Source organism: Oncorhynchus nerka, linkage group LG13, assembly GCF_034236695.1.
Source record: "Oncorhynchus nerka isolate Pitt River linkage group LG13, Oner_Uvic_2.0, whole genome shotgun sequence".
Taxonomy (NCBI): Eukaryota; Metazoa; Chordata; class Actinopteri; order Salmoniformes; family Salmonidae; genus Oncorhynchus; species Oncorhynchus nerka.
This window is the reverse complement of record NC_088408.1, coordinates 97,663,390-97,679,600: the sequence shown is the minus strand read 5'-3', so window position 1 is coordinate 97,679,600 and position 16,211 is coordinate 97,663,390. Positions and strand designations below refer to the sequence as shown.

The 16,211-nt window shown below is 43.7% G+C and overlaps 2 protein-coding genes across 4 annotated transcripts; one reads left to right on the top strand and one right to left on the bottom strand.

Moving 5' to 3' along the window:
- The first annotated feature begins 2,818 nt into the window (after window positions 1-2,818).
- On the top strand, window positions 2,819-5,126 carry LOC115140619 (granzyme A-like). 2 transcript variants are annotated; one of them, XM_029678968.2, is made up of 5 exons: window positions 2,819-2,985; window positions 3,071-3,218; window positions 3,729-3,867; window positions 3,956-4,231; window positions 4,562-5,126. In XM_029678968.2, the coding sequence occupies exons 1-5, from the start codon at window positions 2,922-2,924 to the stop codon at window positions 4,721-4,723; spliced, it is 789 nt and encodes a 262-aa protein (XP_029534828.1). In that variant the 5' UTR covers window positions 2,819-2,921; the 3' UTR covers window positions 4,724-5,126. The 2 variants fall into 2 exon arrangements, with proteins under 2 accessions (XP_029534828.1, XP_029534829.1); XM_029678969.2 differs by lacking the exons at window positions 2,819-2,985; window positions 3,071-3,218 and adding an exon at window positions 3,400-3,596.
- A 5,246-nt stretch (window positions 5,127-10,372) lies between these two features.
- LOC115140620 (granzyme A-like) lies at window positions 10,373-12,783 on the bottom strand. Of its 2 annotated transcripts, XM_029678970.2 has the most exons (5): window positions 12,621-12,783; window positions 12,388-12,535; window positions 11,739-11,877; window positions 11,375-11,650; window positions 10,373-11,037 (listed from the first exon to the last, which is right to left on the bottom strand). In XM_029678970.2, exons 1-5 carry the CDS (start codon window positions 12,682-12,684, stop codon window positions 10,876-10,878), a joined length of 789 nt encoding a protein of 262 aa, XP_029534830.1. In that variant the 5' UTR covers window positions 12,685-12,783; the 3' UTR covers window positions 10,373-10,875. The 2 variants fall into 2 exon arrangements, with proteins under 2 accessions (XP_029534830.1, XP_029534831.1); XM_029678971.2 differs by lacking the exons at window positions 12,388-12,535; window positions 12,621-12,783 and adding an exon at window positions 12,010-12,205.
- Window positions 12,784-16,211: the final 3,428 nt, after the last annotated feature.

Genomic DNA, 16,211 nt, shown 5'->3' with positions numbered 1-16,211 from the left:
ATATATAGTGATGTATATAGTGATGTATATAGTGGTATATATAGTGATGTATATAGTGGTATATATAGTGGTATATATTGTGGTGTATATAGTGGTGTATATAGTGATGTATATAGTGATGTATATAGTGATGTATATAGTGGTATATATAGTGATGTATATAGTGGTGTATATAGTGGTGTATATAGTGGTATATATAGTGATGTATATAGTGATGTATATAGTGGTGTATATAGTGATGTATATAGTGATGTATATAGTGGTGTATATAGTGGTGTATATAGTGGTGTATATAGTGGTATATATAGTGGTATATATAGTGATGTATATAGTGATGTATATAGTGGTATATATAGTGGTATATATAGTGATGTATATAGTGGTATATATAGTGATGTATATAGTGGTATATATAGTGGTATATATTGTGGTGTATATAGTGGTGTATATAGTGATGTATATAGTGATGTATATAGTGATGTATATAGTGGTATATATAGTGATGTATATAGTGGTGTATATAGTGGTGTATATAGTGATGTATATAGTGGTGTATATAGTGATGTATATAGTGGTGTATATAGCGGTGTATATAATGGTGTATATAGTGATGTATATAGTGATGTATATAGTGATGTATATAGTGGTGTATATAGTGGTATATATAGTGATGTATATAGTGGTGTATATAGCGGTGTATATAGTGATGTATATAGTGATGTATTTAGTGGTGTATATAGTGGTGTATATATTGATGTATATAGTGATGTATATGGTGATGTATACAGTTATGTATATTGTGGTGTATATAGTGATGTATATAGTGATGTATATAGTGGTATATATAGTGATGTATATAGTGGTGTATATAGTGATGTATATAGTGGTGTATTTAGTGGTGTATATAGTGGTGTATATAGTGATGTATATAGTGGTGTATTTAGTGGTGTATATAGTGGTGTATATATTGATGTATATAGTGATGTATATGGTGATGTATACAGTGGTATATATAGTGATGTATATAGTGGTGTATATAGTGATGTATATAGTGATGTATATAGTGGTGTATATAGTGGTGTATATAGTGGTATATATAGTGGTATATATAGTGATGTATATAGTGATGTATATAGTGGTATATATAGTGGTATATATAGTGATGTATATAGTGGTATATATAGTGATGTATATAGTGGTGTATATAGTGATGTATATAGTGGTATATATAGTGATGTATATAGTGGTATATATAGTGGTATATATTGTGGTGTATATAGTGGTGTATATAGTGATGTATATAGTGATGTATATAGTGGTATATATAGTGATGTATATAGTGGTGTATATAGTGGTGTATATAGTGATGTATATAGTGGTGTATATAGTGATGTATATAGTGGTGTATATAGCGGTGTATATAGTGATGTATATAGTGATGTATTTAGTGGTGTATATAGTGGTGTATATATTGATGTATATAGTGATGTATATGGTGATGTATACAGTTATGTATATTGTGGTGTATATAGTGATGTATATAGTGATGTATATAGTGATGTATATAGTGGTATATATAGTGATGTATATAGTGGTGTATATAGTGGTGTATATATTGATGTATATAGTGATGTATATGGTGATGTATACAGTTATGTATATTGTGGTGTATATAGTGGTGTATATAGTGATGTATATAGTGATGTATATAGTGGTATATATAGTGGTGTATATATTTATGTATATAGTGATGTATATGGTGATGTATACAGTTATGTATATTGTGGTGTATATAGTGGTGTATATAGTGATGTATATAGTGATGTATATAGTGGTATATATAGTGATGTATATAGTGGTGTATATAGTGGTGTGTATAGTGGTGTATATAGTGATGTATATAGTGATGTATATAGTGGTATATATAGTGATGTATATAGTGGTGTATATAGTGGTGTGTATATAGTGATGTATATAGTGGTGTATATAGTGGTGTATATAGTGATGTATATAGTGGTATATATAGTGATGTATATAGTGGTGTATATAGTGATGTATATAGTGGTGTTAATAGTGGTGTATATAGTGATGTATATAGTGGTGTATATAGTGATGTATATAGTGGTGTATATAGTGGTGTATATAGTTGTGTATATAGTGGTGTATATAGTGATGTATATAGTGGTATATATAGTGATGTATATAGTGATGTATATAGTGATGTATGTAGTGGTGTATATAGTGGTGTATATATTGATGTATATAGTGATGTATACAGTTATGTATATTGTGGTGTATATAGTGATGTATATAGTGGTATATATAGTGATATAACTCCCTACTGAGGAATGCATTGTAGACCTGATTAGACCTGGTCCTAGATCAGTGGAGCTCCTTCCTGAAGAATGCAGTGTTGCTCTGGCATCCTGATTAGACCTGGTCCTAGATCAGTGGAGCTCCTTTCTTAAGGAATAACAAGCCCACACAAAAGGACCGAAATACATAAAACAAACACGCACAAAAACCATGGGGACAACAGAGGGTTAAATAATGAACAGGTAATTGGGGAATTGAAACCAGGTGTGTAAAACAAAGACAAAACAAATAGAAAACGAAAAGTGGATCGGCGAAGGCTAGAAGGCCGGTGACGTCGACCGCCGAACGCCGCCGAACAAGGAGAGGGACCGACTTCCTTCGAAGTCGTGACAATGTGATCGTATGTGCGCGCGCGCAAGTGCGTGCGTGCGTGTGTGTGTGTGCGTGTGCGTGTGTGTGTGTGTGTGTGCGTGTGTGTGTGCATGCTTGTGTGTTTCCACTTTGAGGTGAACATCAGACCACATCCTCTAGTATAAAGAGAGAGATCAGAGAGCATCACAGCACAGTAGACCCTGAACTACTGAGGTTACATCAGTTAAATAACCATGATCCTCTCCACAGCAGCCAGTTTCTGGACCTCTGCCATGATCCTTCTATATCTGCACTCAGGTAGGTGTGTTTATGTTATCTGACAAATATATATATGATTATTTCTCTAATTAGTTACTGTTGGTGTTTTGTCCAATGCTCCTAGGTGACTGTGCAGAGATCATTGGTGGAAAGGAGGTGAAGCCTCACTCCTTACCCTACATGGCTCTACTGGAGGACAACAAAGGAAACAAAATGTGTGGAGGAATCCTGATCCACCAGCAATGGGTTCTGACTGCGGCCCACTGTACTGAGTAGGTCCAATATCTGTCACACCCCGAGGGCTCTCTATGGTGTTTTAGGTCAGGGCGTGACTAGGGGGGTTTCTAGGTATTATATTTCTATGTTGGTGTGTGTGTGTATGGTTCCCAATTGGAGGCAGCTGATAGTCGTTACCTCTAATTGGGGATCATACTTAGTTTGTCCCTTTTTCCCACCTACGATGTGGGATATTGTTTCGTATGAGTGCCTATGTGTGCGCGATGTAGTTCACGATCGTTATATCGTCGTTGGTTTGGAAGTGTCACTATCTTTAAAATGTGGAACTCTACTCACGCTGCTCCTTGGTCCAATTATTCATACGACGGTCGTGAAAATATCAGTGTTGTTGTCCTTGTACAGATGCTGTCACTGTAATGGTTTGCTTAGCAACTCCATCTCAAATGTTAGATTTTTTTACATTGTGCTTCTGAGATTGTGTCATTGTAGTTGTTGGGCTGCTTCCTTCAGCTGATCTAACCAGAAGGTTGTGTTTCTGTCTGAAGCATCAACAAGGTGTTTCTAGGGGTCCACTCCATCAAACAGGAGGAGAAGGAGACTAGACAGGTCCGTAAGGTGAAAGGTCGCGTCCCTCATCCCTGTTATGACCCCGAATTCAAAGTCAACGACATCATGCTGCTGAAGGTCAGTCACTACTGTGGTTTCAACCATTATTCAAAATCTAGAGACGGTTGAAGGAGAATTGACACGACCCTCTTCTTCTTCTATCCAGTTGGATAAGAAAGTAAAGCCGACTAAGGCGGTGAGACCTCTAGCGTTACCTGTCCCTGTGCCAGACGTCCAAGCAGGGACCCCCTGCTCAGTGTCTGGATGGGGAGCCACCGAGAACAATGCTAAAACCATGTCTGACGTCCTGAAATCTACCAACGTCACCGTGATCGACAGGAGAAAATGTAACTCTGCAGACTACTACAACATGACCCCAATCATCACCTACAGCATGCTGTGTGCCGGCTCTGTGGACAAGACCAGGGTGGACTCATGTCAGGTGTGTGTGTGTGTGTCAGAGGAGGCTGGTGGGAGGAGCTGTAGGAGGACGGACTCATTGTAATGACTGGAATGGAATTACTGGAAAGGTGTCAGACATGGAAACCACATGTTTGACTCCATTCCATCGATGCCTTTCCAGACATTACCATGAGCCCATCATCCTAAAACTCCCCCTACCAGCCACCTGTGTGTCTGTGCACTCGCTGATAAAGGTGTAATATATTTTGCAGGGAGCCAATGATCAACCATTGATACATGCGTTAAACTGTATATATTGTTTGTAAATGACAAAGTAATCATGTATGAATTGATGTGCTGTGTGTTTCAGGGAGACTCTGGTGGCCCGTTGGTGTGTGGAGGTGAACTAAGGGGAGTCGTGTCGTTCGGTACAAAATGTGGCATCAAGACCAAACCTGGGGTGTACACACTCATATCGAAAATGTACCTTGACTGGATCAACAAAACCATGAGGAAGTCACTGATTGACTGATTGATACCTGCTTTTCTCAATAATTTGTGAAACTATTTAATATTTACTGAATTTGAATTATAGCTCACGTGCTGGAAGCTGTGAAGTATGTTTGAACTCTTGCCAAGCTTTGTGTGAAGATGTGCAGTGATGTAATGTGAACCTAGGCATGTGATGTAGGTACAAAATGGGAAAATATGTGTAACCGATGTGAACTCTCTCTGAGACCTTGAAGTTGCTGTTGTTCTGCAAGGCTCTTTTGTGGAGCGATGGGTAACGATATTTCGAGGGTGGCTGTCATCGATGTGTGCAGAAGGGCCCTGGTTCGATCCCAGGTCGGGGCGAGGAGAGGGATGGAAGCTATACTGTTACATATGGACAAAGGAATTGCTCACAAAAATTAAAATGTGAAAACAAACAGACATTTCAGGTGTTTTACCATCCTTTTCAATGGACTACTATCTATTCAACCTGACATGTCAAGTCTGGTCATGGTATCGCTACTGTTATTTTACTGCTGCTCTTTAATTACTTGTTAGTTTTATCTCTTATTCTTATTTTTTAAACTGCATTGTTGGTTAGGGGCTCGTAGGTAGCATTTCACTGTATGGTCTACACGTGTTGTATTTGGCTCATGTGACTAATAACATTTGATTTGATTTGACATCTTCTCAAACATTAGCATCCATCCACGTAGTTTCTGAGAAACGGGATGGTTTAGTTTCATCTCAGATCTCATCGCAATGACAATCATGGTTTCTCAGGGACGCTGTGGTTTCACCTTATGGGGGTCTGTGGTGAATCTGCCATCAAAGCATTTCATCATGTCAGCAATTTCTCTGAACTAGCTGGCACTAACCCTATCCCTGCAACCAAGCTTGAGACACACTTCTTCAGGCCGTGGTTGTAAATAAGAACTTGACCTACCTGGTAAATTTAAAAGGTAAAAATGAAAAAAGGAATAAACGCTGGAGATATTTAAACCACCCTTGTACGACACAGAAACATGTTTTTTTATGGATGAGCTGTGTGCTTTCACATTTCATCAGAGAAGCTGGAAGCTGATGGATAAACTGATTGATAGCTGACGATGTTTAGGGAATAAAGATAACTTGTCTCGGTAAAACAGCAGCATTTGTGTTAAAGCACCCCCCACCCCACCCCACCCTTGTTAGCGTGAGATACTTCTGAAGAAAACCAATGGTCTTTGCAGATGCAGATAGAGTCAGAAGTAAACCCTGACTGTGGTCTGTGGGTTAGTTTACTGACAGCCTGTGAGCTATAGGGGAGGGGATGTCAATACAGGCAGGCAGTTATGCTGACTCAGTGTTTCAGGGTAGTTAGTGAGTTAGTGAACCACTGTGTGAGAGGAAACTAGCGAGATGGGGGCTGGGGCGGTGGGGGGTCTTCAGTTTCACAACCACTGATAGGCTTGGTGTTCCACTGAGTGCCTCACACCTCAATCTGCCCAGTGTTATGGGAATTGGTCACGATCACACAGTACGTGTATACATTCTATTTCATTGATGTATATGGGTTTTATATACCATGGCATTGCTGAATTCTTTCTGATTGGCTTGTAAGGGCATTCTAGAATGCGCATTGTTTCCCTAATAATGTAGAATTCAACGGCTAGGATGTTTATTCTTACATGTTCCTCGTTTGAGCTGCTTTTGAAAGCAAAAGTCGATTTTGAAAATATTATTGGCGTTGTTGATCTTTCCGATTTTCGTAATAGCAAGTCAGCAGCACTGGTTAGCTAAGCTAGCATGTCTGTTCGTTTTGGTTACCAAGGCAACTACTGTAGCTATCTGGTATTCTTGCTAGCTACTCTACATCAGTGGATGTTGAACACATTTATAATGGATAATCAACTCAGGGCTGTATGCATTCTCTAGGAAAATAATGAAACTCTGTTGGAAGGATAATGCCACTTGCTAGAGCGTCGTCCTTTCATGCATTATTTTCAACAAACTGCATAGCCCTTTGTTGTTTATCCTTTACAGAATGTATTAATGCATTAATAACTGAAACACTGCTGGCTTGGTAATGGTGCCCGGAGGGGATGGCTGCCATTTTACGGGCTCCTAACCAACTTTGCAATTTTCTGTGGGTTTTTTTTGTAACTTATTTTGTACATAATGTCTCTTATGACCGAAAAAAGCTTCTGGATATCAGAAAATCGTTACTCACCTCAAACTGGATATAGGTTTTTCTTTTTTTTATGAGTCCGACGCAAAAGATATACTGCTTCTCCGAGACCAGGCTCAAATTCCCATCATTAGCGTGAAAAGAAAAGATGGAAATACAGGGGGAAGAGATCGGGGTGTGAGAATTAGTCAGCGAGTTGGTAATCTGCCCCTTCCATTCGTTCAATTGACCAACGTGTAATCACTGGGAAAAAAACGGGATGATCTCACCGAGTGAGGGGTATAACACCTCAGTCACTGACTTCATCAATAAGTACATTGACGACGTCGTCCCTACAGTGACAGTAAGTATATATCCCAACCAGAATCAAATCAAATTTATTTTTATAGCCCTTCTTACATCAGCTGATATATCAAAGATCTGTACAGAAACCCAGTCTAAAACCCCAAACAGCAAGCAATGCAGGTGTAGAAGCACGGTGGCTAGGAAAAAGTCCCTAGAAAGGCCAAAATCTAGGAAGAAACCTAGAGAGGAACCAGGCGATGAGGGGTGGCCAGTCCTCTTCTGGCTGTGCCGGGTGGAGATTATAACAGAACATGGCCAAGATGTTCAAATGTTCATAAATGACCAGCATGGTCAAATAATAGTAACCAGAATCCCAACCAGAAGCCATGGATTACAGGCAACATCCACACTGAGCTAAAGGCTAGAGCTGCTGCTTTTTGTGGTTAGAGCGTTGGACTAGTAACCGGAAGGTTGCAAGTTCAAATCCCCGAGCTGACAAGGTACAAATCTGTCGTTCTGCCCCTGAACAGGCAGTTAACCCACTGTTCCTAGGCCGTCATTGAAAATAAGAATTTGTTCTTAACTGACTTGTCTAGTTAAATAAAGGTTAAAAAAAAAGAAGGAGCGGGACAATAATCCGGACGCTTATAAGAAATCCCGCTATGCCCTCAGACGAACCATCAAACAGGCAAAGAGCCAAAACAGGACTAAGATTGAATCCTACTACAACGGCTCTGAAGCTCGTTGCATCTGGCAGGGCTTGCAATCTATTACGGACTACAAAGGGAACGCGAGCCTACCAGATGAGCTGAATGACTTTTATGCTCCCTTCGAGGCAAACAACACTGAAGCATGCATAATAGCATCAGCTGTTCCGGACGACTGTGTAATCACGCTCTCCCTAGTCGATATGAGCAAGACCTTTAAACTGGTGAACATTCACAAGGCCGCGGTGCCAGACGGATTACCAGGACGTGTACTCAGAGCATGCACGGACCAAATTACATGTGTCTTCAGTGACATTTTCAACCTGTCCCTGGCCGAATTTATAATACTTACGTTTCAAGCAGACCACCATAGTCCCTGTGTCCAAGAAAGCAAAGGTAACCTGCCTAAATGAGTACCGCCCATAGCACTCAGTCGGTAGCAATGAAGTGCTTTGAAAGGCTGGTCATGGCTCACATCAACACCCTAGACCCACTCCAATTTGCATACAGTCTGAACAGAACCACAGATCTAAACCGCTCTGCATGTGAGAATGCTGTTCATTGACTACAGCTCAGCGTTCAACATCATAGTGCCCACGAAGTTCATCACTAAACTAAGAACCCTGGGATTAAACACCTCCCTCTGCAACCGGATCCTGGACTTCCTGACGGGCCGCCCGCAGGTGGGGTAGGCAACAACACATCTGCCACGCTCATCCTCAACATGGGGGCCTCTCAGGGGTTCATGCTTAGTCACCTCCTGTACCTTCGTACTCCTGTACTGCGTGGCAAAGCACGACTCCAATACCATCATCAAGTTTGCTGACGACACAACAGTGGTAGGCCTGATCACTGACAACGATAAGACAGCCTATAGGGAGGAGGTCAGAGACCTGGTAGTGTGTTGCCGAGACAACAACAATCTCCCTCAACATGGGAAAGACAAAGGAGCTGATGGTGGACTATAGGAAAGGGAAGGCCGAACACCCCCCCTTTCACATCAACAGGGCTGTAGTGGAGCGGGTTGAGAGTTTCAAGTTTATTGGTATCCACATCACCAACAAACTATCATGGTCCAAACACACCAAGACAGTCGTGCAGAAGTCACGACAACACCTTTTCCCCTGCAGGAGACTGAAAAGATTTGGCATGGGTCCCCCAGATCCTCAAAAAAGTTATACAGCTGCACCATCGAGAGCCTCCTGACCTGTTGCATCACCACCTGGTATGGCAACTGCTCGATGCTATGGCTCAGGATATCACTGGGGACCAAGATTCCTGCCATCCAGGATCTATATACTAGGCAGTGTCAGAGGAAGGCCCAAAAAAGTGTCCAAGACTCTAGTCACCCAAGTCATAGACTGTTCTCTCTCTCTCTCTCTCTTACTTCACGGCAAGTGGTACTGGAGCACCAAGTCCTGGTCCAAAAGGCTCGTTAACAGCTTCTACCCCCAATCCATAAGACTGCTGAACAATTAATCATATGGCCACCCAGACTATTTGTATTGACACCCACTACTTTCTTTTTACACTGCTGCTACTCGCTGTTTATTATCTATGCATAGTCACTTTACCCCTACCTACATGTACAAATTACCTCAACTAACCTGTAACACCACACATTGATTTGGTACCGGTACCCCTGTACATAGCACCGTTATTGTTAATTATTGCGTTATTTTATGTTAAAAATTTTTTTTATTTCGTAAATATTTTCTTAACTCAATTTCTTGAACTGCATTTTAAGGGCTTGTAAGTAAGAATTTCACGGTAATGTCTACAACTGTTGTATGAGGTGCATGTGACAATTTTTATTTTTATTTTGTTAACACCAGATGACTAATAGGGGTCTCTGTTTTTAAGACATTTTTGATACGCCACTGTAAAAATATACCTATAGAAATGTATTGAAGGTGCTACCCATAGGATTATTATAATTGTTTTTGTAATGTCTGAAAATGTCCGTAATAGTTTCTCACGGTGTGACTTTCGTGTTTAAAAAAAACTTCCTGTCTTGAAATATCGAATGTGATTTATTTCCAACTAGAACAAGACTTGACATGTCAGGTTGAATACATAGTAGGCCATTGAAAAGGATGGTATTGAAGGTGCTACCCATAGGATTCATTTTTATGTTTGCGTTGTAATTTCTGAAAATGTCAATAATATATCTGCAGTTCTAGTGGAATGATTGTGTTTCACAGTATTTACTTAACTGCCAGTGCTGTGATTAGCTGGGATATTCTAATGATTTCTACAGTTTAAAAAATATATATTTTTAATGTGTATAGTATTGCTTACTAGATGATAACCACTCCCTCCAGGGTTTATACACATCATTGGATTGGACCTCATGTATGACGGTGGCGGTTCTATAACAGTTTCTTTCGATGGCTACGTTGGGCCCTGAGGATGTGTACGTTTCTGTAACTAAGGTTGAGACGGCGACAGGAAATGTGGTTTATCAGATGAAAGACGTTTCTCACGGTGTGACTTTCATGTTTAAAAAAAGACAACACTTCCAGTCTTGAACTATCGCACGTGATTTATTTCCAACTAGAACAAGACGTGACATGTCAGGTTGAATACATAGTAGGCCATTTAAAAGGATGGTAAAACGCCTGAAATGTCTGTTTGTTTTCACATTTTAATTTTTGTCAGCAATTCCTTTGTCCATATGTAACAGTATAGCTTCCATCCCTCTCCTCGCCCCGACCTGGGATCGAACCAGGGCCCTTCTGCACACATCGATGACAGCCACCCTCGAAATATCGTTACCCATCGCTCCACAAAAGAGCCTTGCAGAGCAACAGCAACTTCAAGGTCTCAGAGAGAGTTCACATCGGTTACACATATTTTCCCATTTTGTACCTACATCACATGCCTAGGTTCACATTACATCACTGCACATCTTCACACAAAGCTTGGCAAGAGTTCAAACATACTTCACAGCTTCCAGCACGTGAGCTATAATTCAAATTCAGTAAATATTAAATAGTTTCACAAATTATTGAGAAAAGCAGGTATCAATCAGTCAATCAGTGACTTCCTCATGGTTTTGTTGATCCAGTCAAGGTACATTTTCGATATGAGTGTGTACACCCCAGGTTTGGTCTTGATGCCACATTTTGTACCGAACGACACGACTCCCCTTAGTTCACCTCCACACACCAACGGGCCACCAGAGTCTCCCTGAAACACACAGCACATCAATTCATACATGATTACTTTGTCATTTACAAACAATATATACAGTTTAACGCATGTATCAATGGTTGATCATTGGCTCCCTGCAAAATATATTACAACTTTATCAGCGAGTACACACACACACACACAGGAGGCTGGTAAGGGGGAGTTTTAGGAGGATGGCTCATTGTAACGGCATCGATGGAATGGGGTCAAACATGTGGTTTCCATGATGTGTTTGATGTGTCTGACACCTTTCCAGTAATTCCATTCCAGTCATTACAATGAGTCCGTCCTCCTACAGCTCCTCCCACCAGCCTCCTCTGACACACACACACACCTGACATGAGTCCACCCTGGTCTTGTCCACAGAGCCGGCACACAGCATGCTGTAGGTGATGATTGGGGTCATGTTGTAGTAGTCTGCAGAGTTACATTTTCTCCTGTCGATCACGGTGACGTTGGTAGATTTCAGGACGTCAGACATGGTTTTAGCATTGTTCTCGGTGGCTCCCCATCCAGACACTGAGCAGGGGGTCCCTGCTTGGACGTCTGGCACAGGGACAGGTAACGCTAGAGGTCTCACCGCCTTAGTCGGCTTTACTTTCTTATCCAACTGGATAGAAGAAGAAGAGGGTCGTGTCAATTCTCCTTCAACCGTCTCTAGATTTTGAATAATGGCTGAAACCACAGTAGTGACTGACCTTCAGCAGCATGATGTCGTTGACTTTGAATTCGGGGTCATAACAGGGATGAGGGACGCGACCTTTCACCTTACGGACCTGTCTAGTCTCCTTCTCCTCCTGTTTGATGGAGTGGACCCCTAGAAACACCTTGTTGATGCTTCAGACAGAAACACAACCTTCTGGTTAGATCAGCTGAAGGAAGCAGCCCAACAACTACAATGACACAATCTCAGAAGCACAATGTAAAAAAATCTAACATTTGAGATGGAGTTGCTAAGCAAACCATTACAGTGACAGCATCTGTACAAGGACAACAACACTGATATTGTCACGACCGTCGTATGAATAATTGGACCAAGGAGCAGCGTGAGTAGAGTTCCACATTTTAAAGATAGTGACACTTCCAAACCAACGACGATATAACGATCGTGAACTACATCGCGCACACATAGGCACTCATACGAAACAATATCCCACATCGTAGGTGGGAAAAAGGGACAAACTAAGTATGATCCCCAATTAGAGGTAACGACTATCAGCTGCCTCCAATTGGGAACCATACACACACACACCAACATAGAAATATAATACCTAGAAACCCCCCTAGTCACGCCCTGACCTAAAACACCATAGAGAGCCCTCGGGGTGTGACAGATATTGGACCTACTCAGTACAGTGGGCCGCAGTCAGAACCCATTGCTGGTGGATCAGGATTCCTCCACACATTTTGTTTCCTTTGTTGTCCTCCAGTAGAGCCATGTAGGGTAAGGAGTGAGGCTTCACCTCCTTTCCACCAATGATCTCTGCACAGTCACCTAGGAGCATTGGACAAAACACCAACAGTAACTAATTAGAGAAATAATCATATATATATTTGTCAGATAACATAAACACACCTACCTGAGTGCAGATATAGAAGGATCATGGCAGAGGTCCAGAAACTGGCTGCTGTGGAGAGGATCATGGTTATTTAACTGATGTAACCTCAGTAGTTCAGGGTCTACTGTGCTGTGATGCTCTCTGATCTCTCTCTTTATACTAGAGGATGTGGTCTGATGTTCACCTCAAAGTGGAAACACACAAGCATGCACACACACACGCACACACACACACACACACACACACACACACACACATACACACGCACGCACACACACACACACACACACACACACACACACACACACACACACACACACACACATACACACACACGCACGCACACACGCACACACACACACACACACACGGTCACATCTTCTACCATTTTACTTAAATGTCACCATTCAACACTTTAAATCCCAATTTCATTCAAACAAGACGACTGAATGTGTAAAACAAGATGACAATGACAAGACAAATTATAAAAGGAGAAACAAGAGTTGATCATTTTCTCCAGTAGTATTAGAGCTTTACAAAATGACCCTCGGTCCACAAAAAGTGGTTTACTGTCTAGTTTAGTTTCTAATATAGAAGTACATCATATAACACTGTTAGCCCACTCAGTCTGTTGAAGAAGAGAATATGTTCACCAATAGTAGAGACAGAACGCCAACAACGAAGTCATTCCATTCGTATGAAGACCCAATGACTCAGTTACACAAGAAAGTTACATCATTGACAGAGGTTTCACCTTTCACTCGTTATTTTCCCTATGTGGGTGAGGTGGTCTAGGAGGGAGAGGTGGGTGAGGTGGTCTAGGAGGGAGAGGAGGGTGAGGTGGTCTAGGAGGGAGAGGAGGGAGAGGAGGGTGAGGTGGTCTAGGAGGGTGCAGAGGGTGAGACGGTCTAGGAGGGTGAGGAGATCTAGGAGGGTGAAGAGGCTGAGGTGGTCGAGGAGGGTGAGGTGGTCTAGGAGGGTGAGGAGGGTGAGGTGGTCTAGGAGGGAGAGGAAGGTGAGGTGGTCTAGGAGGGTGAGGTGGCCGAGGAGGGTGAGGTGGTCTAGGAGGGTGAGGAGGGTGAAGTGGTCTAGGAGGGTGAGGTGGTCGAGGAGGGTGAGATGGTCTAGGAGGGTGAGGTGGTCTAGGAGGGTGAGGAGGTCTAGGAGGGTGAGGTGGTCTAGGAGGGTGAGGAGGTCTAGGAGGGTGAGGTGGTCTAGGTGGTCTAGGAGGGTGAGGTGGTTGAGGAGAGTGAGGAGGTCTAGGAGGGTGCAGATGGTGAGGTGGTCTAGCTGGTCTAGGAGGGTGAGATGGTTGAGGAGGGTGAGGTGGTCTAGGAGGGTGAAGAGGGTGAGGTGGTCTAGCTGGTCTAGGAGGGTGAGATGGTTGAGGAGGGTGAGGTGGTCTAGGAATGTGAGGAGGGTGCAGAGGGTGAGGTGGTCGAGGAGGGTGAGGTGGTCTAGGAGGGTGAGGTGATCTAGGAGGGTGAGGAGCTCTAGGAGGGTGAAGAGGGTGAGGTGGTCTAGGTGGTCTAGGAGGGTGAGGTTGTTGAGGTGGGTGTGGTGGTCTAGGAGGGTGAGGAGGTCTAGGAGGGTGAAGAGGCTGAGGTGGTCGAGGAGGGTGAGGTGGTCTAGGAGGGTGAGGTGGTCTAGGAGGGTGAGGAGGTCTAGGCGGGTGAGATGGTCGAGGAGGGTGAGGTGGTCTAGGAGGGTGAGGTGGTCTAGGAGGGTGAGGAGGGTGAAGTGGTCTAGGAGGGTGAGGTGGTCGAGGAGGGTGAGATGGTCTAGGAGGGTGAGGTGGTCTAGGAGGGTGAGGAGGTCTAGGAGGGTGAGGTGGTCTAGGTGGTCTAGGAGGGTGAGGTGGTTGAGGAGAGTGAGGAGGTCTAGGAGGGTGCAGATGGTGAGGTGGTCTAGCTGGTCTAGGAGGGTGAGATGGTTGAGGAGGGTGAGGTGGTCTAGGAGGGTGAAGAGGGTGAGGTGGTCTAGCTGGTCTAGGAGGGTGAGATGGTTGAGGAGGGTGAGGTGGTCTAGGAATGTGAGGAGGGTGCAGAGGGTGAGGTGGTCGAGGAGGGTGAGGTGGTCTAGGAGGGTGAGGTGGTCTAGGAGGGTGAGGTGATCTAGGAGGGTGAGGAGCTCTAGGAGGGTGAAGAGGGTGAGGTGGTCTAGGTGGTCTAGGAGGGTGAGGTTGTTGAGGTGGGTGTGGTGGTCTAGGAGGGTGAGGAGGTCTAGGAGGGTGAAGAGGCTGAGGTGGTCGAGGAGGGTGAGGTGGTCTAGGAGGGTGAGGTGGTCTAGGAGGGTGAGGAGGTCTAGGCGGGTGAGATGGGCGAGGAGGGTGAGGTGGTCTAGGAGGGTGAGGAGGGTGAAGTGGTCTAGGAGGGTGAGGTGGTCTAGGAGGGTGAGGTGGTCTAGGAGGGTGAGGTGGTCAAGGAGGGTGAGATGTTCTAGGAGGGTGAGGTGGTCAAGGAGGGTGAGGTGGTCTAGGAGGGTGAGGAGGTCTAGGAGGGTGAAGTGGTCTAGGAGGGTGAGGAGGGTGAGGTGGTCGAGGAGGGTGAGGTTGTCTAGGAGGGTAAGGAGGTCTAGGAGGGTGAAGTGGTCTAGGAGGGTGAGGTGGTCGAGGAGAGTGAGGAGGTCTAGGAGGGTGACGTGGTCTAGGAGGGTGAGGAGGTCTAGGAGGGTGAGGAGGTCTAGGAGGGTGAGGTGGTCTAGGAGGGTGAGGTGGTCTAGGAGGGTGAGGTGGTCGAGGAGGGTGAGGAGGGTGAGAAGGTCTAGGAGGGTGAGGAGGTCTAGGAGGGTGAGGAGGTCGAGGAGGGTGAGGAGGTCTAGGAGGGTGAGGAGGTCGAGGAGGGTGAGAAGGTCTAGGAGGGTGAGGAGGTCTAGGAGGGTGAGGAGGTCGAGGAGGGTGAGAAGGTCTAGGAGGGTGAAGTGGTCAAGGAGGGTGAAGTGGTCTAGGAGGGTGAGAAGGTCTAGGAGGGTGGAGGTTTAGGAATTTCTCGTGAATCACACTCCAACCATAAACTGCTGTTAATTTCCATCCCTCTTCTTTACCATCCTCTGGTCATTCTCACCAACTGTACTGGAGACAACAGATTCACACAATGCTTCCACCATCGCTGAATGTTCCATACTGCACTCACCTCCTTCTCTAAACCCATTGGATGACAAAACTCCAATGGGTTTAGAGAAGGGAGAGAGGAAGTGAGGAGTGTGCAATTGAGATTTTCCACATGTGTTTGATCTATCACACCTGATTCAATTGATCAACTAATCATCAAGCCCTTGATTGGGTGAATCAGGTGAGCTGGTTCAGGGCTACAACAAAATTACTGATCTAGATCAAGGCTATTGAGTAACACAGTATGGAGTCATAAAACCCCGAAATGGTTCCAATCGTTTTTACACTAATCATTTTTCCATCAGGGATTTTAGAACTATACGGTCTGTGTTTCGTGTAGGTGTGACTGAGTGAACATTTAGAGTTTCCATCCAACCTCCTGCGCGATGTAGATATCAAAGAACACCGCAGGTCGCGGGTAGAGTAGTGGGTGAAACCATTCACTTCAAGAAAAAAGTTTTGTTATGTGTTGTCGAATTCATACAAATATTTGCTGCCATTGT

Excerpts from the sequence above, each read along its gene's own strand:
- LOC115140619 (XM_029678968.2), top strand. The coding sequence starts at position 2,922 with ATGATCCTCTCCACAGCAGCCAGTTTCTGGACCTCTGCCATGATCCTT. Across the intron at positions 3,219-3,728 it reads ACTGCGGCCCACTGTACTGA|CATCAACAAGGTGTTTCTAG; the intron begins GTAGGTCCAATA and ends TTCTGTCTGAAG. Across the intron at positions 4,232-4,561 it reads CCAGGGTGGACTCATGTCAG|GGAGACTCTGGTGGCCCGTT; the intron begins GTGTGTGTGTGT and ends TGTGTGTTTCAG.
- LOC115140620 (XM_029678970.2), bottom strand. The coding sequence starts at position 12,684 with ATGATCCTCTCCACAGCAGCCAGTTTCTGGACCTCTGCCATGATCCTT. Across the intron at positions 12,536-12,620 it reads CCTTCTATATCTGCACTCAG|GTGACTGTGCAGAGATCATT; the intron begins GTAGGTGTGTTT and ends CAATGCTCCTAG. Across the intron at positions 11,651-11,738 it reads ACGACATCATGCTGCTGAAG|TTGGATAAGAAAGTAAAGCC; the intron begins GTCAGTCACTAC and ends TCTTCTATCCAG.